The sequence below is a fragment of the Peromyscus maniculatus genome, chromosome 3 (genome assembly GCF_049852395.1).
Source record: "Peromyscus maniculatus bairdii isolate BWxNUB_F1_BW_parent chromosome 3, HU_Pman_BW_mat_3.1, whole genome shotgun sequence".
Lineage (NCBI taxonomy): Eukaryota > Metazoa > Chordata > Mammalia > Rodentia > Cricetidae > Peromyscus > Peromyscus maniculatus.
The window spans coordinates 3479664-3506943 of NC_134854.1; the positions used below are offsets into that span (position 1 = coordinate 3479664).

Below are 27280 nucleotides of genomic sequence, written 5' to 3' on the forward strand. Positions count from 1 at the left end.
CAAAATGCAAGTCAAGAAAACATTTAAGAGGCTGGCACACTGTATTTTCGTATATCTATATGTTTATATCATGTCTAAATTTTGAAAAAGGACTTCAGAAGGTACAACTGGAGACCCTAAGGAAGGAAGATTTGAAAATAGCAAGCAAGAATTGAGCCATACATCAAGGAAATGTTCCTGAGTAAAAGATTTTAATGTAAACAAAAGACAAGTTACAAATGCCAGGGAAAAGTCCCAGCAGCTGTCAGTGTGGAGATGTGAACAAGTGGATTTTGAAGAAACAAGAAAATACGAAAATTTTTAAAAAATCTAATCATTTATAAGAGGGAACACAACTCCATGTGACATGTCTCCAAAGTTATGGCTTCCAAGTACTCAGACTTGCAACACTTGAGTCTGTTTTTCAACCAATGACAGGAAGACTCCCACAAGGCCTTCTTAGAAAATTGCTAGAGACTGACTTAAATCAAATAATAAAGAGAGAAATAAGTATGAGAGATGGATTTGTGGAGAGCATTGGAGACATTCCACTATAGGACAAATGATTAAACAAACGCAGGGCCTGGGATTGCTAAGTAGATGATGTCCTATGCCCTGCAATTAGAAATGAGTCTATTAATATAGTTTAGAGACAAGGGAGGAGTCAAGTGCTATCGGATGTCGCAGCTGGAGTAGTGAAGGTGAAAGGAAATATCCTGAATGACGTAGCAAATGCTGGAAGTTCAAGCACATTTACATGAAAGCAAATGCTAAGAAACACAAGCTCTTATTAAAGTCAGTAGAAAAGGAGGTGCAGAGGACACAGGAGAAAGGATATAATATATATATATATATATATATATATATATATATATATATTTTTGCCTATCAGGGTACTAATAGGGACTGTACGACATAACTGAAAATCAATGCAGTTATATATTAGGGTTACCCACTAAATTAAAAAAATTCAGTCTTCCTAAATATTTCATGAACTGCAAATAAAAACTGAGTGTATAGGAAAATATTTTTTAAATAATGGGAGTCATATTTATCATAACAAAATGTAAATGAGTCTCATTGACTAAGAAAAAGATTAACACATGCACAATGGATTTTTACCTCTCTCCATGTTTTTTCTCTTTTGTGTCTTAGAAGCCAAGGGCCTAGGAATTAACAGGATCAATACAAATCCAATGAAGAATTAAAGACTGACAGAGAAAAGTAGAAAAAGAAATAAGAATGCATCAAGGAAAACGAGACAGGAACCACTCCCATGTTTTGTGAACTGTTTGCTGCTGGATCAGGAGTGAATTTCTCAAAAATACATTATTGGACATAAAATCCTTTATGCAAAGCACAGGGGATTGAGGGAGAAGTGTAGAACTGTCAGACGGTGGGAGAGACAAGAGCAATGACATTGGTAGGTAGGACAAGACACCATGTGGGAAGTCCTCAGACACGGGCAGGTAGGCATGATGCTACTGGCCATGGGAATCTACAGCTAAGTACACTGAGTAGGACAGTGTCTGGACGTAAGTACAAAGTGAAACTGTCCTTCTGGAGTGTGGGCCACATCCCACATCCCACAAACATCATCTGGGAATTCATACGAAATTCAGATTTAGTTCTTACTCTAGACTTCAAAACTCTACTAAGTATCAGAAACTAGGATTTGCGGGCAGTTTGGGGCAGGTGTTGGTTGAGGTCCAACATTCTCAGTTTTGATAAACCTTTAGATGATGCCGGCACCCTCCAAGGCTAGAAAAGCAATGTTTTAGAAATTATCTGGGTTTGTGAGTTACTCAGAAGCAGTTTTAAAGTGTTGAGAAACTAGAACAGTGTAGCTAGAAGTACTCAGACAAGTTAAAAAAAAGGGGGGGGGGGAGATCTGGTAGCCAATTTTACATAAAAGAAGAGAATGAATACTGAACTAAGAATCGCTGGAAACAGATGTGTTTCCTTTTCCATTAAATTTCAAAATATCACTTCCATTTGTTATCATCGAAGATTTATGAAAGTGATTATCGAATGAAATTAAGTCAAAATACTATGGTTAAGTTTGCAATCCTCTTCCCCTTTACCCACCCCTGCCCAAACAAAGCAATGGCAGTTTTTCTACTGTTTTGTTAAGTCAGTAAGATGTAACCATGCTAAAAATAATTTCGAACTTAGGGGGAGAGGGAGAGGTGAGCTAGCATGCCTGCCAGACTAAATGAGGAGACTGGAAGGCAGTCTCCTATTATATTCAGCTTTCTCTAGTTATATCTCAAAACAGCCCATTAGAGAGGACAAGACTACCCAAAACAGGTAAACCAGGAGGGCGCTTATGGGTCCAGTAATAAGAGCAGCCCCAGCAGCCTTCTGTGAAAGGACAGATTGAGAACCAACAGAAGGGATAACACGTTGTGGGAGAGGAAAACCCCTTCTATACCTAAGAGCTGGCAAGTGTAAGCTTTAAGTATGATTGGCAAGGATTTAACCATATCCCATCATAACTCATTTTCCTTTAACAGAAATAATCAGAGCAATCACTATTTCCTTCATGTTTCTAATTGTCTAATTCACTCACTGAAGTCATTTTCATCAGACTGTACTTCCTTTCTTGTAACTCCCAGGCAACCAGTGGTGTTTGGTCCGCTTTCCTCCCAGAGTTTCCTGGAGTCTCTTCAGCAGCTCCTGACATCCATCACAGCTGTGCTCTTACGATATTATGTAAATTCCACTTCATTTTCTTCCCCCACCTCGTTCTTTGGTGTTGAGCTGTTGTGAGCATTCCTGTCCCACCTCTTGCTCAGCTGGATTTCATTGTAACCATAGACACTTTTCATCAGCCCAGTCTTCTTCTAGGCACTGACAACATACTGACTCCTTTATTCCTTTATTTCCCCAGCCCCTTAAGTCAGTCTCACACATGCTCTATTAAAAATGCACGTGATGTAGCACACTTAAACATCATATAAAGGCCACATGACTGAGGCTTCGTTAAGTTATTTACTGCTACTATCTATGACTGTCTGAATGGCAGGTGGATCTGCTTGAGTTTCTGCTACTTTGGAATAGATTCTTTTCCCTACTATTTACATGATGCTGAGATATTTTAGCCCAGATTTTTTAATGCTTTACTGATTATATTTCAACTCCAACAAATCTTCCAGATTATGTAAAAGAACACACACACACACACAAACACAAACACACACACACACACACACACACACACACACACACACACACACAGCAAACAAACAAAAACCAAACAGCAAAAAATCCTCCGTCATCTGAGGGATGTAAGCTTGTCATTAACTTCTGCCACCACCTGCTGGTCAAAAAGCTGCATGTCTCTTGAGTTAACTGGAAAAGGAAAAGGCTTTGGGAGGCTTCAACTATTTTTGCATTACAAGATTACCTGGTAGGCCAGAAAGGGCGGGTTGTTTAAACATAAAGACTCCAAAGACTATTTCTTAATGCATTATGAGTTATACATTCTGTATTAGGTAATATTTTATATTACAAACAAGGAAGGCCCCAAAGCCATGTTGACTATGAAATTTTAAGGTGTTGTGTGTGTGTGTGTGTGGGGGGGGGAACATATGATGAAAATATTTACTCAGGCTTTGAAACCATGCAGATTAGTATGAAAATTCCACCCTGTACCTCTGCAAAAGCTTTCATAATTTTACAGGATTTGGGAGGTCCTCAAAATTTTCTTCTCCCCAGTTGTTAATGCAGATGCTGTTGTCCACTTCCCTGTCAGCTCCTAAGGCAGGCATCGCACTTTAAATTTATTTCGTTTTTCACCCTCTTTAAATGTTTTGACCAGTCCTACTAGGACACATGACATTTTTTGTTATTATTTGCTTCTTTCTACTGGAATTTTTCCAAAGAAGTAGGCTTTACTAAAGTGAAAGGTGGGGGAGCCCAGTTAGTTAGAGCTGAAGGTTTTGCATTCATCAGAATGTGCCTTGGCTCAATGATGTTGACCGTGAAGCTGCCTGGGGCAACAGGACTTTCTGTCCTCAGTGTTTCTGCTCCGACGGTTCCCTCCGGCTGCAGCATCCTTTAGCTAGTTTTGTGTGACAAGAATTCCTTACTCACCTTCATGTCTCCACACAAATGCTACCTTCTCAGGGAGGCTTCCGTGCTCTCCTAAGTGCATGCTGTGCACTCTTCATTTCCTTTGGAGATGGTCACAGTGTATGAATTTACTTATTAATTTCGATTTTCTTTTTCTGCGTCTACCACAACAAAGCTCGCTGGGCACTGAGACCCAACTCCCTCACTCCCATCAGAGCTCTCCTGTCCCTACACCTTTGTCGCAGAATAAGCAATCAGTACAACAGCTTAGTGAAGGATTAGTTCAGCCTTGGGATCACATTTCAACTCATTTGTGAAGTCCCTTCTCTATATTAGTTATTCTGTCTCCCTCTAGTCTTGTTTCACTTAATTTGTCATTTTATGTTGGATGAGATTAGTCAAACATAAAGTATTAACACTTAGAAAAAAATTATTTTTTTGCCATATTTAAACTTTATTCTTATGCCTACTTTTTATCTTTTTATTTATAAGTTTAATCCCAATATTTAACTTAAATTCAGTCCAGGTTGGAGTATTAGATGTGACCATCTTCACAGTTTCTAGAACTGTCCATAATAGGATTGGAAACCCTGAGAATGGCATAAATAATTGGAAACAAGCTTGTTTCCAGACAAATGGCACAGAGGTAGATGATCTCCAAATGTCTGGGGTTTGGTTGTTATTCGACTTTAATGACTCGCTGAAACACCCCCCCCCACCCCACCCCCGCTTTTCGAGGGGGTCGCGAGCTGTCCAGCTTGGCGTTATTTTCACCTTTGCTAGTTTTCCTAGTATTTCCCTCTGTTGAGCTAGAGGCCTGGATTTCAAGGAGACGTTTTGATCACCCAATTTTGACAAGATCGAGCCTCTCACAAAAATAAAAAGCTTCCATCACCGAGAAGCAGAACTGGAGGCTCCCGCTCTTTTTGGACAGGCTAGAGGGCCCGAAGAGTAAACTCTGTAAGATGCAGGGTCAAAAATTTGGCTCTAGCTCTCCCGGTTCTAATCTCTTTCTAGCAGTTACAGAATTTCCTAACATCCTTTTCCCCCAGGATTGGAATCTTTACTCCTCTGGGTAATACAGTGCACTTCTACTACTTAAGAACCCAGAACATTCTATCCTCTTACAATGTTTGTTAAGACATTTCTAGATCCCGTTCTATATCACAGATGTCATGGGATGTGTCCCTTTATAGCGAATTCTACTGTCCCTAGCTTAGAATACCATTAGCAAGCCTTCATCCACAGGGTGCCCCTCTACAAAGGGTTGGTTCAGAAAACCACATGGAAACGATTAGTTTTGTAGTACCTTAACCAGGATCAGCCAGGTCTGTCTACCCTCGGTGTCTTTAGCAAATACCGCACAGCAGATGCCTGAATCCAAAGTTACAAAGAACACATGCATCCTTTATAAAGCCATGATTCTACATTCTAGAACACACTCAACAACGACAGACATTCTTAGCATCTGGCGGCAGAGGGAACAGAGACTATGACCTCATAAACTCCCACTGGAACAAAGACTATGACTTCATAGCCTTCCATTTATCAGTTTCCTCAAGAGCAAACGGGTGCATCCGATGGTTAATTCCACTTGATAGTTTCCACTTATGAGGACGTATTCACACCTGCGGAGGAGAGCATTTTTCATGATGCTCAGGCCGGCGCTCACCCTCATTTCGGTAAGCTGAGGAAATGCGGTTAAGACATCAATCAAAGGCTAAGCAAAACTAAAGCTCCTGCAGTGACTACATTTGAGGTTTTTCGTAGGGTAGCGTTTTCCCTAACAGCGGGATCAGTCTCTGCTGCGCCCAAACCCTGCCGAGCCTTGTGCATGAGCTGCACACGCGCACATCCCTCCCAGGTGGGCGGGAATAACACTCACCCCGCCTTCGGAACCAAGTCGTTTCCTAGGTGACCCAGCGGCAGCGGCGGCATCGACGCTCGATTGAGCAGGCCTGGGAGGGGTTCCCAGAGGGCCGTGCGCTCCGGGCCCTGGCGCTGTCATGGCGGGTTTGTTGAAGAAGGTGAGCGGGTGGAGGTCACCGCGGTGCCGTGGACGGGGCGGTGGGCAGCCGCGTCCCCCTGCCGCGTGGGTGGAGGCGCTGAGCCGACGGGGCTGCGGAGGGGACGAGCGGGCTCGCGGTTCCGCCGGAGGGGCGGGGGCGGCGGGGACGAGCGGGCTCGCGGTTCCGCCGGAGGGGCGGGGGCGGGGGCGGCGGGGCGGCCTCTCTGCGCGCGGTGACGGTAAATAGCGCGGCTGTGTTTTGTTTCTGAACAGACCACTGGCCTAGTGGGACTGGCTGTGTGCGACACTCCACACGAGGTAAGTACGGTGTGTGTGCGCGTGTGTGTGTGTGTGCGCGCGTGTGCGTGTGTGTGCGTGTGTGAGACCTTGGTCTTGCAAGGTTGTGTGTGTGTGTGTGTGTGCGCGCGCGCGTGCGTGTGTGTGTGTGTGTGCGCGCGCGCGCGCGTGCGTGTGTGTGCGCGTGTGTGCGCGTGTGTGCGCGTGTGTGCGTGTGTGAGACCTTGGTCTTGCAAGGTTGTGTGTGTGTGTGTGTGTGTGTGACCTTGGTCTTGCAAGGTTGTGTGTGTGTGTGTGTGTGTGTGTGTGTGTGAGACCTTGGTCTTGCAAGGTTGTGTGTGTGTGTGTGTGTGTGTGTGTGTGTGACCTTGGTCTTGCAAGGTTGTGTGTGTGTGTGTGTGTGTGTGTGTGTGAGACCTTGGTCTTGCAAGGTTGTGTGTGTGTGTGTGTGTGTGTGTGTGTGTGTGTGAGACCTTGGTCTTGCAAGGTTGTGTGTGCGTGTGTGTCAAGACACTTCTCTTCTTGACCCTTTTCTTGGCGCTTTCGTAGCGTCAGTTGTATGGGCTGTTCTCAGCGACCTCCAGGTCGGCACTTTCCTTTTCCATCCTTTCCCTGCCTTAAACATTTCTGCTTTGGATTTCACACACAGCCTACCCCACCCACCACCCTAACAGTTGCCTCCTTCAGTATCCATTGGGAAAAACCAAAGCCAAACCAACCTCAACAGAAAATCCTGTCATTTCCCCCTCTTCAGCAATTACACCATTTCTCTCCTTCCCTGTATGCATAAACCTCGAGTTATCAATACTTACTATCTGCACCTTCGTTGCCTCTTGAAAATACCTCAGCCAGACCTGGGCAGAACTGTTCTTTTCGGTGTTATCCATGATACCAGTGATGCTACTGTGGGGCGTTTACCCACCACCCCCACAGCTTCCCAGAGTTTTCTTGAGTGCGAGCAGCAGGAAATATTAGATAGAAGGATTTATAGCGGAGAATCTTGTGGAGATAAACAGATAGAAAATAAAGGATAGCCTCGAGAGGGCCTGGAACCTATTCCAACGGGCCCGGACTGTCTCTGGTCCAGGGTTTTTATAGAGACGCCAAGGGGTGGAGCAAAAGACCTCCTCCCCCAGCACAGCCAAGTGCAGACCATCTCAGACACCTGCACTCAGGCCCGTGGTCCTGATCATCCTTCTATTTGGACCTGCTGGGTAAAGCCACGAGGAACCCCAGAACGGGCTCCCACATGCTACATCTAGTCAGTTCACATTTCTCTTAACTGTACCAAGAGTAGCATTGAAAATGCTTTTTATTACGTTTATTTGTGCATGTGCCAGTGTGTGTAGGTCAGAAAACAGCTCTCTGAAGTTGGTTCTCTCCTTTCCAGTGTAGGCCCTGGGAATCTAACTCAGGTCATCAGGCTGCAGGCCAGCACCTTTGAGTCTCCTGACCCAAGAACAGCTTGTTTGACATTTTCGATGCTCTACACTAAGTACTTTGTTTACCGGTGTCAGGGCTTCTCAGTATCCTGGTTTTTGATTTTTGGGGTTTGGTTTTGTTTATTTTTTCCCCCTAATCCTTTGCCCTTTCCAGTTGTTCCTCATTTCCCCACTTTTATACTTTGTTGTGGTATTCATGACCCAGTTCTTAGACAGTTTTTAGTTTGCTGTGATCTCATTGAGTGGAGATTTCAAGCATTACCTATAAACAGTTAATTCTTCTATTTCTGTATCAAGTCCTGACCTCTCCCCTTATAAAGTCATGTATGTATGTATGTTTGTGTACACACACACATATGCTCTCAGTGAGCATCTTCACTTAGATGTCAGGCAGGTCACCCACACTTAACATATCCAGCTAAGATTTCCCATTTGAAGTGATACTGGATTGCTTTCATTATCTCACATCTCACTTGCTACTTCAGTAAATCCTCTGGATTCGACCCTCAGAATATATCCAGATTTTGTATGTGCCTTACCACCTCCTTGGCTAGAACCACTTTTCTGTCACTCTCCTTACTCCTGTGATAATTTCATTACTTTGGTAACTGCTATTCCCGACTTTTTTTTTTTTTCAGCTGATTTGCAAGTGCTAAAATGTATCGTGTCATGCCACTTCTTTCTTTAAAACCTTCTCAATTTTAGGGCCCTTTTAGGGATTCTCCAGATCACTGTGTAACAGACCACAGTCTGCTGCTGTATCTTGTCTGTCCCAGGCTTCACAAAGATAAGATTTTATTATGTGTTCACTGCTAGAACTCTGACTAGTACATGGTATGTAGTCAGTGCATAGTGAATGACTCTCTTGCATTCTTGTGCATTTGTACTTCAGACTTGCTGTGGGGACAGAAGTCTCGGTTTTCTGTTTCTAAAATCTTTCCTCTATGGATTGTATTTCTCTTGGTGGGCCCCAACTCAGAGTTCGAATGTTGTCGTTGATATTAGAATCTTCTACGTTCATATTTATTCCAATAATGAATTGTGCCGAGTTTTTTCTCTAACAGTCTCGTTTGACCTCCTTCATCCTCCTTTAGTTATCAGTACAGCTTAAGCCCTTGTTCTTGTTTAAACGTTTGCAATAGCTCTATTACTGGCCTTGATTTGTTTCTTTCTTTAACTCATGACAGCCAGGTTAATTTTCCTAAAACCTGACTTAACCGCACCTTTTTCTTATGTCTTTTAGTTCCCAACACAAAGAGGCCCAAGTTCTTTCACTTGGTATGTAGAACTACATGCAGTCTAACTCTTCCTCCTACCTTATCTCCTCGGTGTTTCTTTGGCATACTCATTTCTAGTCTGGTGCTACCCAAATAAATGTGAGCACCAAACGTGTAGGCTATCTTAATGTAATTTTAAGTTTTCTAGAAATTACATTAGAAATTTTTTTAATATAAAAAAACTAAAAGTGGTATATGATTGTCATCGCAGCACTTGGGAGACTAAGACAAGAGGATCTTCAGTTTGAGGGTAGCCTGAGCTATACAGTAAGCCGTTGTTTCAATGGGAAAAGAAGGTTTTTGTTTGTTTGTTTGTTTAAAATATTTTTTAAGATTTAATGTAACATCTGATACACTGTCATTTTAGTATAGAATCAATATGAACATTAATCCTGGTCTGCAGCCTCTTTTCCAGTCTGTTCTTCTTACACCATATCTCCGTCTGAGTGAGGTGCATGTCACGTACTCCACAGCTGTAATGGATGAGCAGCTGCTTACTGCACGGCATAGCTGTGAGTTCTATCCACTTCCTTCGTGGTTTTGGTGGTTTTGCCACCTAGTCCTGTGTTCCTTTGCATGTAAATTGCTTCTTCCAACACCTTCGAGTTTTCAACTCCCTTTCTCCCTCTAAGGTGGCTCAGATGCATCCTTTTTTTTATGAACCCCTCTGCTTTCTTCCTTTCTAGGATGCTAATATTGAGATGGAGACACTCTGTGGCTGGTACTGTTCTGATCTTACATCCTATACATTCTCTACATTTTATGATAAGGAATGAGGGCATCTAGATAGAAGCAGCTTGTCCAGGCAACTAGGCAGTGGAGCTCTGTGAATGTAGGTAATCAGTTCTTAGTGTTGTTTAGTACTACCTCTCTGCTCTGTATCTTACCACAGCCTGCCTTAAATGGATTTTGTGTCTTATGGTGTTTATCATGTTCTCCTCTTGTTGTTGTTGTTGTTGTTTTTAACCAGTCTCTTCTATATAGAAAGCATTTGATCCATGTCCAATCTGTCTGTATATCCAAACAGCACATGGTACTTTACATGGCAACACTGGAAAAATCCATTCTTACTGAGAAAAGAAAACCGTTGTTAAGAAGTGTTGATTGCTTGTGATTACGGAAATGCTCAGGTGGAGGTCTGCATGGATCTTGTTTGAGAGGACTGCTCTGGTTTACATCTGTGTTTTGTACATAATATGTACATAATGATGACATAATGATGTCAGAATCTGCTTTCACTGTGCGAAGTGTCCCAGTTTTGATAAAGTAGATAGACACTTTTTTCTTTGCATTGTCCTATGCTGATCATTCTTATTCTCATCTGAATTTCTGTAAGACTAGATGCATTCTTTTTTATCCCAAAAGATGAATAAAAATTTGTTTTTAGTTTATTTGATACTCATGTTTTGATTGCATGTATGTCGGTGTACACTTGTGTGCTGGATACCAGTGAAGAGGGTGTCACATCCCTTAGGACTAGGGTCACAGATGGTTGTAAACTGCTGTGTGGATGCTGGGAATAGAACCCATGTCCTCTAGAAGGGCAGCCAGTGCTCTTAGACACTGAGCCATCTCATCACTGCACCCACCCCAATCTTTTTTTTTTTTTTAAAAAAAAAACTCAAAATTTTAATCAGATTGAAATTTATTAAAATACTGTATACAAATGAATATATGCACTATATTCATAAATTTGAGAGGATAAGATTTTAAAGGATGCCAAAATTAAGAGTTTAAATCAGATCACAACCTTTCAAATTTCTTTAAAAAATTCCATGTACCGAGTTTAGATCCCTAGCAACCACTTAAATGCTGTGTGGGTGTGGCAGCATTCAGAAGACAGAGGAAGGATCCCCTGAGGAAGCTCCAGCTAATCCAGTCCTGTTCATGAGCTCTGGGTTCAATCAGGAGACCCCACCTCAATAAATAAAGTGGAAAGAGATGGAAGTAGATTCCCAGCATCAAAGTGAGTTCTCCACACACTCAGGGTACACCTACACATCCATAAACACCTATATGCTTACACATGCAAACATGCATACAGATGTATGTATACCACATACACATGTTATCCAAAGTCTCCTAATTATAGGTTCCTGTAAGGTCATAAACAAGTTCCATACTTCCTCATTCCAAGAGGAAAGAACAGAGCACAGTTAGAAACCACATCAAAGCAAAACTAAAACCCAACAGTGTAAATAGCTTAGGGTCTGACATCTGGAATGTACTTAGGATCTTCTGGGCGCCAGAGAGCTTGGAGTAGACCCACTCCTCAGGCTCTGCCATCCACAGTACAAACAGCTTGTCTGGGAGGCTCAGGCTGCTCCTTCCAAGTCTGCTGCTGTCCTTGGTGGTCTTGCCATAGTCCTGGCATCTCTGATGTGCTCTGTACCATTTGTAGTACCCATTACCTCAAGATGAGGAATTCTGCCTTAATAAAGATTTGATTTCCAAAGAAGGCCATTAGCTACAAGGTAGTTTTAATTTAGCTTATTACTATGCTTTTGATATATGTGCACACAATTTTTAAATGTATCACAGCTAGGAAGAATTTCCATGTTTGTATTCCACTTTTCCTTAGGTTGTCAAGAGTGAGATTGAGCATAGATATGAATTTTAGTAAAGCACAGTTTATAATTGTGAATCCTCTTTTAGTTTTTCCTGTGAGATACTTAACCTATGTTCTCTATAATCTGGTGGTATTTTAACTTACTGAAATGTGTATGGTTTGTCTTTTCAGAGGCTAACAATATTGTATACAAAGATTCTTGATATTATGAAGCAGTTCCCTAAACATGTAGCCTACAGAAAATACACAGAACAGATCACCATTGAGAAGCTGGATATGGTCAAAGCGGTAAGTAGCTAAGTGAGTTTGTTTGGGTTGGGTTTGTACATCCAGAAAGACATTTCAGGAATATTTTCAGTTGCTTATTTAGCTCTTAATGTGTCCTCTCCTTCCTTCAGTGCTATTCTGCCATCTTTTCTCCTTTGCATTCAGCAAACCCGTATTTTGACTGGTTTCTGTGTGTGAAGCACTGTAGAGGACAGGAATAAAACTGGATCCATGTCCTGAGGTGACATTGCAGGTGTCCTTTGTACCTCTCCTCCTCTTGCTGTGGAAGCATCCATCTTGATTTCCAGTCAGAGTAGAGAAGAACAAAAGCACAAGAGAGTTGTGTCGTGGTGAGGTTACAGAAAGCTGTCAGAGTAATTATTTTAGAAAGTAGTTGTCCTTGGTCATGCAGGCCTGTCATGAAGATCACAAATTCATGTCACCTTGGCCTACAGAGGAAGCTTAGAGCCAGCCTGGGGAACTTTATGAGACTTTGTTTCAAAATAAAAAGCTGGAAGTATGGCTCAGTGTTAGAGCTCTTAGCATGTATGAGCCCTAGGTTCAACGGCTTTGCTGTACAAGAAGAGGGCCACACTTGGTTTTCTTACCTACTCAAAAGCTCCACTGAAGAGTGTTAATACTGGAACTGAATACTTTGTTCCCAGAAATCTGTATGCCACAGTTATAATATGTAGTATTACTTTATTTAGAAATAAATCATCACTGGAAATAATTGAAGTTAAATAAACTCACAAGGCTGGGACCTTGATGCTGTAAGGACTAGGATACATATAGAAATAGACACCAGACAGTCAGGTCTTGCCCCTTGCCCATGAGCCCAGCGAGTGAAGGATGTAGGAGCGCATAGCAAAGTGCCAGCTGTCTGTGACTTCAGGGAGAAACAAACCCTCACTAGACCCAATTATATTGTCACCTTGACTTTGGACATCTGCTCTCTACAACTACAAGAAAAGTCTGGGTTTTTGTGTGCTTAATGGTGCTAGGGATTGAACCTAGGTCCTCACACAAGTAAAGCAAGCATACCGTATGTATCCCAACCCCTTCCTTTTTCTTAGTGTGTTGACACAGGGTTTCACTAAACTGCCAAGGATGGACTTGAACTTAGCTCTGTATATGACTCAGGCATGCCTAGAATTTGCCGTCTTCCTGCCTCAGTACCCAGAATAGGTGAAGTCACACATCTGTATCATGAGGCCCACCGGAAATTTCTAATGTTTGATTCAATCGGTCTATGTATTTTGTTATAGTGGCCAACCAAATGGAGCCTTCCACAGCTTTAAATCACAGTGCTGGGCGGGAGACCGTGAGAGAACTGCCACTTTCCTAGAACATCAAACTGTGGCTGAGTTTTCACCCTCATGGTTACTTCACAGACTTGGTAGAGTTCAAAAACTGTTCATCTGGGCACAAGTGATAACAGCATATGTATTATTAGTTTATCAAAATGCCAGTCAAAGAGACCTCTTTCTTATAGTTAAACAGCATCTGAGTTTTAACTGATCCTTAGCTTGCTAAGTCTGGAAGTAACTTACAAACTCAGTCTTTGAAGGAGGTTAATGGCAGCTTGATTTGTTTGAGGCACATGAACTGATGTCTTTTTCCCTCACAGAATGAGAATGTCCCTGCTTCTCAGAGGTGAACTGTTCCACCGTGCCTTTGGTTCTTCCTCAGTTTTCCCTCTCAGTGACCTTTGTCTGTTTATCCTGTCTGTCCTCTTGTTCCCCTCTTCCACTTTGTCACTGCTTTCAGTACTCTGAGATCCTTGGCTGGTTCCCATCTTACAAGAAAAAATATATCTCAGTATTTGTTTTCCCTTACTGTGTCTTTATATCATTTCCCAGTCAATGTCAGAGTTTGCTGCCGTCACCTCTTCACTTAGGGACCTGAAACCTTTGCTCTGCTATTTCAGCTGCCTCCAAACCAATTATTTAATTGTAGTCCCATCTTACTGACTTTGTGTCTCATATTGCTTATAAAGAATGCATTCTCAGTATGTAAATCTAACATATTTCTCCTCTTGAAAAATCATCCTGTGGTTTTCTGTGTTGTGTGTCTGAAAGGCTGAGCTTCATCATGAGCTGGGTATATGAAGCCCAGCTTTAACTGATGGATTTAGAGGTAGAGTCCTGGTTGCAGGTTGATTTTGGCTTGGTTCGTAAGGTCTGCTGAGATCTAGCTTTTGTTTATCTTAATCCACCCTGTCATTTCCTGTTAGGACTTACACTTTAGCAGCTTCAGGCTGGTTGGCAGTTCTGTTGAGTCCATGCAGCTTTATTTTTGGGGTCACTTTATTTTCTCTCTTGAATGCTCCTTACCTTGTCTATCTGGTTTGAATATGTCTGCTCCAAGATCTAGGTGTTCCTGGGCATGTAGCTCAGGGCCTCACATGTGCAAGGGCCTGGTTCTGCTTTCCCATACCATCAAAAGTACAAAGTTGCTATCATTAACGCTCTTTTCATTTCAATTCATGGGACAAAACCCACCGGGATAATGACTAAACAGTTTAGTCTATTAGAAAAGGGTTTCCTTAGATAGTCTAGGTACCATAGTATCAATTTTCTTAAAGAATAATGTACATAAAAAATATATAGAAATTGTAAGTGTAGGGCTTGATGGATCTTCAGAATTAACACATTCTGATTAATATCATACAAAAAAGTGACCTTCTATGTCACCAAATCATTTACTCCAAGTTACTACCCTCCAATTGATAGCTACTATTTTGATTTTTAATAGATTCATTTTGCCTGTTTCTAAACTCTGTAGGAATGGAATGATTTTCATACACCCATTCATGTCTGTTTTTTCATACTCAATAGTATATTTGAGGGAATCATCTGGGTTGCTACATATAATTATAATTTGTCCTGTACCATTGCCATATAGTATTCTGTTATATCTCAGTACCATAATTGATGGATCGGTTCCATTGGTGGTGGTCATTTAGGTCATTTCTATTGTGGGGCTGTAATTTGTGGTATTTGTGACATTTTTGAATATATAATTTATTTATTATGCATTGTTTGGTATAGACCTAGCAAAGGAGTTTTTTTCTCATAACATTTTATTGTTTAATTCTTTTACTGGTGGTATAGAAAATATTTACAAAAATAAAATATTTGAAAATTTATTTTAGAAAGACTAAATAATGTATCATATGTCTTACTTTTGCTAAGTATGTCAATATTTAATAGTTTTTAATATTAAGACAGAAGTAATCAAATAGTAGAGAATAAAATGGATTTCCAAAAATCAAAATTTTGGTTGAAAAAAATAAGAGCATGGTGAGAGAAAAACTGCTTTTTTTTTTTTTTTTTTTTTTTTTTTTGGCTTTTCAAGACAGGGTTTCTCTGTGTAGCTTTGCGCCTTTCCTGGAACTCACTTGGTAGACCAGGCTGGCCTCGAACTCAGAGATCCTCCTGCCTCTGCCTCCCGAGTGCTGGGACTAAAGGCGTGCGCCACCACCGCCCGGCTTGGAAGAGCTTTTATATGTGGCTTTATAATATGTAGGATATTAAAATATTCAGATATGCTTCTATGTATAATTTTCTTTTTCCTTTCTCCTTAAAACTGTAGGAACCAGATGTTAAAAAATTAGAAAACTTGCTTCAAGGTGGTAAAGTAGAAGAGGTGATTCTTCAGGTAAAGAAACATTGAACATTTAGTGTTTGGGCATCTCGTGCTGGTCTTGACTTCCAGCTGATGGCTAAGTGAGAACGTGGGTGAAGTTTGAAAGCCACTGTTGGTGATGAAGGGTGGGCTTTATGTCTCTAACAGCTTGTGAACACTAACTCCTGCAGATTTCATTCTCAAGAGTCAGAGGTGACCTTTCTTGGTGGTGACTGTGTGGCTCTGAAGCTTGAATTTTGTAATACTTAACCTTTGATGGTAGAATACCTCATGATTTAGAATCCTGATTGTGAAAATCTGAGTTCTAGTAGTTAACTTCCAGGTGTTACTCTGATAATACCTCTTGAATAATCAATCAAATAATCTTATTTTCAAATTTCCTTTTATAATAGGCTGAAAATGAGCTGAGTCTGGCAAGGAAAATGCTGCAGTGGAAGCCATGGGAGCCACTGTTGGAAGAGCCTCCTGCCAACCAGTGGAAGTGGCCGATATGATCACTGTGTCTGATGGTTGATGCGAATGAAATGTGCAATTAAATGCTCTGTTATGCTAAACTGTGTCCGTGTTATGACATCTTAATTATAGAAAAGTAGTGTGTGTGTCCTACTACCGAGACATACTTAGGAGACAACACTGCATGATAACGGGGTCCTGGGAATCCTTTCACACTGGCTTTCTGTTTCTCTTTTCTGAGGTCACACAATGAGCTTACTGTGCCTTTGTCGTTCCTCACCAAATTTCTCCTGTCGTGTTTGAGCATCTTGGACATTTCACCAACAGTGCTACTATAGCTTTGTGTAGTGGAGGGGACTTCATTGGTGTTTGCATAGGAATTGCTGGTAGCTAATGTGTAAATATGATAGTAATAGTCTCTGACTCTTGAACATGAATACCAGTCACTCTTCTCAGTACTTAACTAAATCCCGCCACTCTTGAGAGTGGGATGCTGTAGTTTATCTCTACTGCTGGTAAGAAATCAGAAGCCACCTGAGTGATGTGACCCTGTAAAATAAGATGTGCTGGAGGAACTGAGGTCATGAGGATACTAACCTTTAGGGTGACATAAGCAGCGTGTCTCTAGAACTCATACTCCTGGCAGGCTCAGTTATGTTGCTCTTTACTAATACACTTGGATACAATAATCACCCAGCCTTGGTATGTTCCAAATGTACCAAGATCCTCTTTCCATTACTTGTCTGTCAAAGTACCAGAGCTGAAGCAGTCACTGGAAATTGTGTGCCAAGATCTTTATGTTGGGCGTAGACAATTATAATAGGAGTAGTTGTCTGCAAGATTCTGTGTCTTAATCTACCCTTTGCACTTGTTACCATTCTAATGGCCCACACAACCTTACACTTGTTTTCAGTCCTTCAGTTCTTTACTCATTTTACAAATATCCAGGTTAAGTGTCCTGATTTCACAGATGGTTCTGTTTGTCTGAGACTTTTACCATTGCTGAATGTCTTCTGGACTAGTTTGAATAGTTTTTACAATGGCTTGTTTCAGTTTTCTCAATAGCTTTCCGATAACTCATATTTAAATTCTTACCATATTCCAGGTGCTTCCAAAGAGAAGCCAATCACATTTAGCTGTGCAGACAAGAAACTGATCTTCAAGCTTGGTATCCCCTGCCCTTGCTTTCACATCTGGACTTAATGCCGAATATTTCAGTTACTGGGCAGTCTTTGTTTTTGAGGGAAAATGGCTTCTACCTAACATAACCAAAGACGTATTAAGCTTGGAATGATTGTGAATGGGTGTATAATGATTTGATAAGGATGACCGGTATATTCAAGGACTATCCTGGAAACAGCATATGGTACTCTAGCAGAGTAAGCTCTGGGGGCTGCCACTTACTGGGATGCCACCAAGAGGCATTTTTCATTGTTTCCTTCCAGCCCCATTCTCCCCTCACCTTTCACTCAGATTTGCAGGTTAGAAGAAAAAACTTGTCTTTTGCTTTCTCCCTTTCTTAAGAAAGAGTAGAGTGAGTCTGAGTGTCTTCAAAATGACAAAAGTCAAAATCTGTGGGGCAATTCTCATGTAAAAGCTGGTATCAGCTGCTTTTTCTTGGAGCCTCTGGTTATACAAGTTATGTCCCTATAGAAGCATGTGGTGGGCCATAATGATAAATGCCCAATTGCTGAATATCACAGGTTTTTTTTTTTTTTTTATGTTCAGTAACTTCAGTTTTCCATCAAAACTTGTTTAGTGAGGTCCTAATTTGTACATTCAGATTGATAATGTATTTGAAAGTCTCTTTGGAGGGCGTCAACTAAAACTGGTTAGTGAAATGAAGTAGTGCAAAGAACTGACTTAGCACAGTCTGTGTGTTCACACGTATGTGTGCTTGGGAGCCATATGACAACTTGGGGTGTGTTGTTCCCTAGGTACCGTTCACCTTATTCTTTAAAAAAAAATTATTTTACTGCTTTTTTGGACAGAATATCTCACTGATCTGGAAAGGTTCCCCCAGCATTGGAATTACAAGCATGTGCCATCAACCCTGACTTCTTTTCTGTAAACGTGGCTTCTGGGAGTCAAATTTAAGGTCTCACAAATCAAGCACTCTACAGACTGCTCTTCTCCCAGGTACTTAGTGTGAAGTCCTTGTTTATTCATAGTACAAGGAGACTCGACAAAAGTGCTCCTAAGAGTTCTACCCGGGAGGGACACAGACTAAGCTGATGCTACCAGAACATTCTTCCATGAACGTGGCTGTGAGGAATTGGAACATAGCAAATCACATGAATAAAGACAAAGTATGTTTGGAAAGTGCCATAGAACTCACAAATTGTGTTCGCCACACTGCTAGTTAATTTTCAAAGCAGTCTTTGTAGTTTCACAGTAGCATAATCTATTATTTTGGTGGCATATCTAAATGTAATTGATGATATATTAATTTCTGTTTTTTTATGACTAAATTGTAAGATATATTACTGGATTTCATGATTCTCAGTTTTTGTTTGTTTGTTTGTTTTGGTGTGGATCTTATATGTTCCTTAGAGATAAACATACTACCTTGTTACAGAATGTCCCATTTTACTCTCTTGAGCATGGGTTCATTTTCTTCGGGGTACAACAGGCCCACAAATCTTTTAAGTTTTAAAAATCAATGGAATAGAATGTTTTCCCATAGCTCATTTGTAAATAAAACAAACCTAAGTCGATACAAGGCTGTTTCTGGTTTATATCCCATTTTAATATGAAGAAGCATCTTTGTCACAGAAGTATTGATGTATTTGATTTGGGCCTGAAGATGTATTGCTTAATACTATGTATGTACCACATTCACCTTCCAAAATTCAGTGAAATGTTGAATCTCAGACATAGCTAATGTACTTCAAAAATTTCAGGAAATTTTTGGCCTTCACAAGTTCACAAATGATGCAAATTTAATCCAGAGATGATTTCCAAAACAATTTTCAGGTCCTTAGTGTTGTAAATAATTAGTCTAATATTTTTTCCTACTTAGCCATTTTTATCAACATGCATTTCCATATGGAGTTACTTTGAAATGCTTGATTTCATAAGGCCACTAGATGGCATCTTTGTAAAAGTGGGAGCACATTAAAAGAAAGATTATACATAAATGCCAAGGTGACTGAAGGTAGATGAGGCATTTTGAACAACAAGATCTAAGCAAGTGCATAGATTTAGGATGAAAAGTAAATCAAAAGCTTTGGTATGGCACTGTTTTCATTTTGTAATTAGTACTATTTTTCTATCACCATTTTCATTCAGGGGACATTGACACATAGCCATACACCTTTATGTGTTTGTGAGAGAGAAAGTGAGTGTGTTCTCTTGATGAATTAGTAAGCTATTCAAACTACATAGACCATCTTAAAAAAAAAAGTACGCTCTAAGAAAGCCTGTTGTACAATTTAGCGGTAAGGACATGAACCTTTCTGCTGCCTGCTTTTTGCCCCATTTCTGACCTCTATTCCTAACCATGGTGCTTTAATTACCGCCCCTACCAGGAGGACAAGGGATGATAAACCTTAGTGAAGGGGTGGGAAAGTGAGTGTTAGTGGAGAGATGAATGGAATTGTAGCAACAAGGTATACAGATGAAGACAGTGACTAGTGTGAATGAGGGAGTGGACTGTATAACAAGTTTTTAGTTTTATTCATCTCTTTAAACATCAGAGGATGTTGAACACAGCAGTACATCGTAGGGGTTTAAAATCTGGGCTGGGTTTAATCCTGGCTCTCTCATCAAAACTTTGTGTATTTTCTCAGTAGTACAGCATTGCTAATAGCAGTTCCTCCATAGAATCATTGCACTGACTATTCAAAATACAGATATGGAGCTTCCAGTAGTGCAGCATTGCTAATAGCAGTCCCTCAATAGAATCATCGCACTGACTATTCAAAACACAGATATGGAGCTTAATGACACTACTTACTAAGCGTTAGCTGCTATTATAAGATAACCACATGAAATCTGTGCAGGAACGTATTTGACCTTTTCTCCAAAACTGTGATTTTAAAACTTTAAAGAATTTGATGATAGAAAACCAAACCAAAACAAGAGCTTTGCTTTTCTTGACTTATAAAGAGAGGAGTATTTAATAGTTCTCCTTTTCCTGTTCTCTCTGGCTGCCAGGAAGCTACAGCAAGGGTCGAAATTGGACAAAAGTAGACAGTCACTGTTGTGATCTTGTATTCTTTTATCATCTCTGTCTCTCAGTGTTCATATTTGCATTTTTAAAGAAAATCATCTGTGAGTTTAGACTGTTACAGACTGCCTTTTCAAAAGTGTAAGAGCTCCCGGAGGAGAGAGGTTAACTTGGAATCATCTTAAGGTCTGGTTCCTGGCAGCTAACAATCCTCACTTCTGTCTTCTCCCCTCTTGCTCTCGCTGGCTGACGGATTCCTTTGCAACTGCGCGGGGGCGGTGCCCTGGCGGAGGAAGCTGCCAGTTGCTAGGATACGGCCAGCAACAGAACATCTAAGCAGGAAGAGGAGGCTTCTGAGGACTGGAGAAACCTTTTGGTCTGTATGTAATAGCTGTGTTTCTTGAGCAGGTAAGGGGACACATTTGGCGTCCCTCCTATAGATGACTGCTGCTTCTAAATGGGGGTGACTCTGATTTATGGACCTTACAGGGGTGCCAATTTCGGTTGGGCACCAGGACTCTCTGGTCAGGAGATACTCCTGAACAAAGAACCTTACAAAGCATCACACCTCTTTTTGCCCCTTCTCTAGCTTCTTCCTCACCCTCCCGCTCCCACCCTCGATTATGATATCTTCAATCAACACAGGGTCAGGATGGGCGGAGTACCTCACCCTGCCTCCTGGGTGATGATCATGGTAATGTTAGAGAAGGAGAGGAAGGTGCCTGGATCTGGCCTTCGATGGAGACCGTTTCTAGTCTGCAAGGAATTCAGGGCCTTTGGACTTTCCTCAGCAGGCACACTGCTTCCCTCCACTCCCTTTCTCGCCTCCTAATGAACACTTCAGTAAGCCTTTCTCGTAGAAGGCCGGACAGGCTCGCTGCCTCACTGGTATTCCAGATGCAGCCGGCTTTAAATGGGAAGAAATGAAATCATACATTAGATGGAGAGTTAAGGTCAGCCTTCGTTATGTGTGATATGCTTTGTCAAGAGGTCTGCACCTCCAGTAAACAGCGTGACAGACAAGTCTGTCTTATTCACTGTTCTGTTGCTGCGAAGAGACACCATGACCAAGGCAACTCTTATAAAAGAAAGCATTTAATTGGGGGCTCTCTTACAGTTTCAGAGATTAGTTCATTATCATCATGGTGGGGATCATGGTGGTGTACAGGCGGGTGCTGGAGCAGTAGCTGAGAGCTACATCCTGATCCACAAGCAGGGAGAGAGAGGAGAGAGAGAGAGAGAGAGAGAGAGAGAGAGAGAGAGAGAGAGAGAGAGAGAGAGAGAGAGAGAGAGAGAGAGAGAGTCTGGCATGGGCTTTGGAAACCTCAGAGCTCACCTCCAGTGACAGTTTCTCTAACAAGGCCACACCTTCAAATCCTTCTAATCCAATCAAAGAGTTCTACTCCCTGATGACTAAGCATTCAAATATATGAGTCTATAGGGGCCATTCTTATTCAAATCACCACATGCTCTAACAATGAAAACTTGAATAGCAAACATCTTTCACCTACCCATTTCCTTCCTCTCCACCATTCATCTTCCAGAGCTGTTCAAAGTGTATGTGTTGTGTAGCTGGCATGAGTGCACACTGTTCTGTGTTAACACTGTATATCCCAGAACAGCTTCCTATAGGTATTTCCTGCTCTGCCTTATTTTTCATACATTTGTGTGGATGCATTATAGGTAGTGATGCTACATGTGAGGCAGTGTTTTTCAGCACATCATGAAACTTGGAAACTCATAAGCAAAAAGATTAATAAATTTTACTACCAAAGAATCCAAAACTTCAGTCTAGTAAAAGACAATAAAACATCACAATTGTTAATACAATTATAACATACAACAAAGGGATATTTAAATGAAGACACTTAATATCCCAATACAAAGATGAAGAGGAATATCAAGGAGCAGCGATATCATGTTGAATTTTAAGAAAACCATTTGGTGGAATTTGATGTAGATCTACATGCATTTTGACATTTTCACCTGATTGTAGAAACTTCTTTTTTTAGTGTGATTAAACTTGTAAATAAAGATGATGTACATCTGTTGCAGCCCTGCTTTTTACTTGTATGAAATTGAACACAGTTGAAATGTTCTTCAGTAGAGCAAGAACAGAATGTAATGTGGCTTTCTTAGCTCTGCAATGAAGTTACTACACAATTGTTGAGAAAAATGAGGTAGAAATAAACGTTTAAAAATGTTAAACATAAGCTGGGCAGTGGTGGTGCATGCCTTTAATCCCAGCCCTCAGGAGGCAGAGGCAGGCAGAACTCTGTGAGTTCAAGGCCAGCCTGGTCTACATAGAGGGTTCCAGGACAGCCACGGCTGTTACACAGAGAAATCTGGTTTCTAAAAAAAAAACAAAAAACAAAAATAATAAATAAATAAACATATAAATAAATAAATGAATGTTAAGAACATATTAAGTGAAAAACAAAACTGCATCAATGTTTAAAATATACAGAAAAGTTTATATATTTAATGATATATGGTTCCAATTATAAATTCATCTATGAACAATTTGCATAACACTGAGAAATAAAACTAGAGTATTAACAATAAAAGGTTTCTTTTACTGTTTATTTTATCCTTTTTTGTTCTAGTAGTTTTATTTTTTTCTTTTAAAGATATTGTGGTCTCTTAAAAACTATATTAACTTAATAATAATTTTATAACATTAATTAAAAAACTTGCAAATAAATAAAAACACCACAAACCCAAATTTAATCAGACTCAAAGTCTATACAACTCAATGCACTTTCATACAGTTAGAGTAGGCATTTGAAATGAAAGATGTGGAACTTTACATTCAACTTTACACTTCTAATATCAAGTACATTTTATGTACTTACACTACCAAACCCAAAATAGTCTAGACAAAAATTAGAATTAGAAGACAGTTATCTTTATATCCTCTTTCATAGCTAATGTTATAAAATTATAGTAAAATTTACAGAGTTAAAAATTAATTTTAAAATCTTCCAAATTGTAGCTGGGATGCCATTGGGACCTATGTAGCCTGGAACATCACAGCACTTTCCAGCTCATCCTGTAATGTGCATGCTTGGTCATTTACAAGTAAAACATGCTGCAGTGAGTGTTTATACATATTCATGTATGCAAGTGGAATGTGTTAATAGACATATGGGGAGTGTTAGGAACAGATATTAATTAGCAGCTTATCTTAGCTGAGTGAAGATCAAAACCTTGTCTATGTTCACTCTACTCTATTTTAACTCATTGCCATGTTTTGATTTGCAAATACAGGACAGTCTCTGATTGTGAAGTTACTGTTTAACAACTGGAGTTGATCAATAGCTTATAGTGGGGCATTCCCCAATCTTGGCAGTCCTAAGACCTTTCCTTCTACCATGATTCTATCTGACATGAGGTGGTACAGCCAGAGGTTCCCTTGCCAGTTTGGCACCATGTTGCTTAGACTTTCACTATTCAGGACTGTGAGTTAAAATAACCACTTTTCTTTCCAAAAACATTTATCTCAGGATCCTAGGATAACTATCTCAATGCCTTCTGAAGGGAAACCCTGATGGCCTTCCAATAGGCTTCATCATTTAAATGTTGGTCACCACCTCCTTGAATCATGGAAGGCCAACCTTGCAACACAAGAACCCCTGGAATCACAAGTACAGCTCGTGGTTACTATAACTTTGACTCCAATTACCTTGCAGCATGTCCTACATTTGATAAGATATCTGTTTTGGGGTCAGAGGTCATTGAGGTCTCTGCTTCTTGTGACAGTAGAGCTAATGCAGAGTGTGTTTTTTATCCAGGGTCATTATCTGATCGGTCATTTGAAAAATTTTAAGCCTTTCTATTGCCAAAATCGTTAATACCACATTAGTTTTATATTCTGAAAAAAAAAAATGAGCTCCAAATCAAAAACAGTTAGGTCCTTTCTTAAAGATGTATACTTGAAAGATTTTCCCCTAAATATTCTCAGAGAATATCATATTCCAAATTCTATTTTAAGGTTCTCTGTTTTTAATTTTCAGTAATTTTTAAATTAAAACCCCATTAATGCTTTAACCTGATGCTCATCACTAGTAAGAAAACCTTTAAAAAAAAGAGGATCAGTATTTCAGGTGTCTGAGAGCTTTGTCTGCATATATGTATGTGTACCACATGTGTGAATGGTATTCATGGATGTCAGAAGAAGGCATTAGATCCTCTGGAACTGAAGTTTCAGACCCTGGTGAGCACTCTGTGGTGCTGGGGAACCAAGCCCAGGTCCTCTGCATGATCAGCAAGTGCTGTTCACCACAGAGACTCTTCTCTGTGGAGTAACTTGAACTATTTGTGTTAATTTAGGAAAATGTCTGACACAGAGGAGCATGTTGATCCTGAGAAAAAAGCCGAGTCCACAGCAGAGAGCGAAGGTACTGCTGATGTCATCAGTATCCCTCGTCCTTTAGAAGAAGCAGAAGAGTCAGATATTACTGTAGAGGAGGAATCTGAAATTGAATTCACCACCGAGAGCGAGGAAACAACAGAGGGGCAGAGTGAACGCACCATTTCAACTGCAAAGTCCTATGAAGCCAAACCCAGGGAAGAGATTGTGTCCCCTGAAAATACTGCATATTCTCAGGAAGAACAGACACTTCTGGATTATCCGAGGCCAGAAGATGAGGAGATGACATTGCTGAGTAAAATAAAAGCTTCAAAAGAGACTTTGCAGAAATCAATAAGTGAGGCTTCAGCAACAGGTATTGGTTGTAGGAGACCAGGCATTTTATTTCTTTGTTTCAAAGGGTAATTTTTGTTTAATTTAAAATTCACTTGTGAGGTTTAAAAGTTCAGTTTAAAGTGTGTGTGTGTGTGTGTGTGTGTGTGTGTGTGTGTGTGTGTGTGTGTGTTTCAAATAGAATAGAAATTAAATGCATCTAGGAACCTTGAAAAATGGGAACAGGTTCTGAGTAAATTTATTTATTTTTTGGCTTGGAGATTTGGCATTAATTATTGTACAAAGCTAGCAAGATACAACATGGAAGTGGAATCCAGATCCTCATTTGCATTGGGTATTTCCTTATATATCATGATGTATATACATTTTGTTTGCTTGTCTTTTTCTGGCTGGTACAAACTATATAGACAGCTCAGGAAAACACATATTGGCTTTCATTGTAGGTCCATTTTAATGACATACATAGAACATGTGGCTGTCATGCTGGTGCTGCCAGTGCTGGTAACAGAGCAGTGGGCAGCGGCACAGTGACTGCATCCATGCCGACTGCTCTGATCCTTCTTTGCCAGTGAATTTTGAGGATTTCCACCCATAGCAAAAAGAACATGGGATCTGACTTACCAACAGTAATAGCATCAGCGATGAGGACACAGAGACAGCTCACACAGTCATCCTCACCATCTAAAGAGCTCCTGTAATCTTTTAAGGGCCTCATTCAACTTAAGCCAAACCAGGTTTTATAACTTCAACACAGAAGGGAACTTCAGAACAAGCCAAAAATGGTTCAGAGTTAGAGAATCTATTAAAGATATTACACTACAGGCTTTAAGCATGGAGGTTAGAAGAAAGAGAGGCTCTCAGGGGAAAGTAAACTACACCAGAGAGTGTGGACATGGACTCTTGCCACAGAGTCCTAATTAATTGTCTTACCACTTGCCATATGTACCATTTTTGTGGCTTTCAAGTTATACTTCAAAAGGTTACTAAGAAACATTTATTTCCTTTTCTCTTTCATTTTAAATTACATTATAGGATGGCTTCAGAGATACATTGGGTAGAATTATAGTCTGATAAAGTAGAACCAGGAGCCAGTAGGATTGCATAAAGGGGTTGATTCAGTGTGTGTCTTTTTCTCTATGTACAGGTTTTCTGGTGGGATTCCTAGAGGACTGCAGGCTTGGAGCTGGGGTGGGAGAAAGGCTGTAAGCAGTTTCAATTGTGCTGGAATCCTTGCTTCTCACCCACTGAAAAGCAGTCTGATAGGTCAGGGACTCCTTTTCCTTTTCATGTCCCTATAGTTTCCCTGTCTTTCTATCCTACCTCAACCACAGGTGAAATGTGGCTCTAGAACACAGAGGTGGCAGTTCAAATGATGTGCCTGCACAAGTCACAAATGACAAGGAACAGGCTGGGAAGATAAAGTGAGCCAAACTTGCCAGACAGAACCCAATAGCTCTCAAATTAGTTACTCCATGTGAATTTTTAGTGCCATTTTGGATATTGCAGTAATTCCTGACACTGTAACTTATACCACAAGCATAATGATTAAAAACAAGCAAAAAAAAAAAAAAACCCATGAAGCTCAATTCTAATTGGTCTTAACAATAAAAACCAATCAGATATGAAGGGTGAAAGCTGAAAGATCATAGAAGCAGAACGGTAGTCACTAAAAACTTCTTATCTCTATGGATCTTCAGATTGAATGGGGGAAGATCTTGTCTCTACAAATCCTGAGACTTAATGGGGAGGGAGATCCTGTCTCCACCTCCCTAGTGCTGGGGTAAAGGCATGAGCCTCTCATGTGTTGGGATCAAAGACTTGAGACTCCCAAGTACTGGGATCAAAAGTGTGAGCCTCCCAAATGCTAGGATTAAAGGCATAAACCTCCCAAGTGCTGAGATTAAAGCTATAAACTTCCACCACTCATCTCTGTTTCTTTTTTAGATTGGTTCAATCTCCTGCAGCCTAGGGTGGCCTTGAACTCCTGATCTTCCTGCTTCTACCTCCCAAGAGCTGAGATGTGAGCCACCACTGCCTGGCCTCTATGGCTAACTAGTAGCTGGCTTCACCCTCTGATCTCCAGGGAAGCTTTGTCAGAACACAAACAAAATATCATACATTTTCTCCTTTTTGTCTAAATAAAAAGCAAAGGTTTTAACTAACACAGAAAAACTGTATACAATAAGTACAATAACAATATACAAATATATACAGGCAATAATTACACTAACAATGTCTAATCCATTGGCATTTGACAAATTCAGAGACAATGCTCCATTATCTAAACTATTTTGGTGAGTCCAAAGGGTTGTACCTAATTCACTTTCATTCTTAACTTGCATCAACAACCCAAAACTATCTTTTTATGTTTCTCAATCTTATGC

The 27280-nt window shown here is 40.5% G+C and overlaps 3 protein-coding genes across 5 annotated transcripts in view; 2 read left to right on the forward strand and 1 right to left on the reverse strand.

Annotated features, from left to right (window-relative positions):
* The window catches only part of Asb15 (ankyrin repeat and SOCS box containing 15), a 46353-nt gene extending 40283 nt beyond the window's left edge, over positions 1–6070 (reverse strand). Inside the window, exon 1 of one of the 2 annotated variants that reach the window (XM_076566148.1) lies at positions 5942–6070. The gene's annotated coding sequence lies outside the window, so the exon portion shown is untranslated. Of the gene's footprint in view, positions 1–5365; positions 5753–5941 lie in introns of those variants that run through there. The other variant, XM_076566146.1, reaches the window with a different exon arrangement.
* Ndufa5 (NADH:ubiquinone oxidoreductase subunit A5) lies at positions 5988–16121 on the forward strand. The gene is made up of 5 exons (XM_076566149.1): positions 5988–6083; positions 6338–6382; positions 11821–11937; positions 15514–15579; positions 15960–16121. Exons 1-5 carry the CDS (start codon positions 6063–6065, stop codon positions 16059–16061), a joined length of 351 nt encoding a protein of 116 aa, XP_076422264.1. The 5' UTR covers positions 5988–6062; the 3' UTR covers positions 16062–16121.
* Positions 16122–19580: 3459 nt separating this feature from the next.
* Iqub (IQ motif and ubiquitin domain containing) overlaps positions 19581–27280 on the forward strand; it is a 70285-nt gene continuing 62585 nt past the window's right edge. Inside the window, exons 1-2 of one of the 2 annotated variants that reach the window (XM_006988396.4) lie at positions 19581–20599; positions 24524–24918. In XM_006988396.4, coding sequence (XP_006988458.1) covers positions 24528–24918 — 391 coding nt within the window. In that variant the 5' untranslated portion in view covers positions 19581–20599; positions 24524–24527. Of the gene's footprint in view, positions 20600–20869; positions 21145–24523; positions 24919–27280 lie in introns of those variants that run through there. The other variant, XM_076566144.1, reaches the window with a different exon arrangement.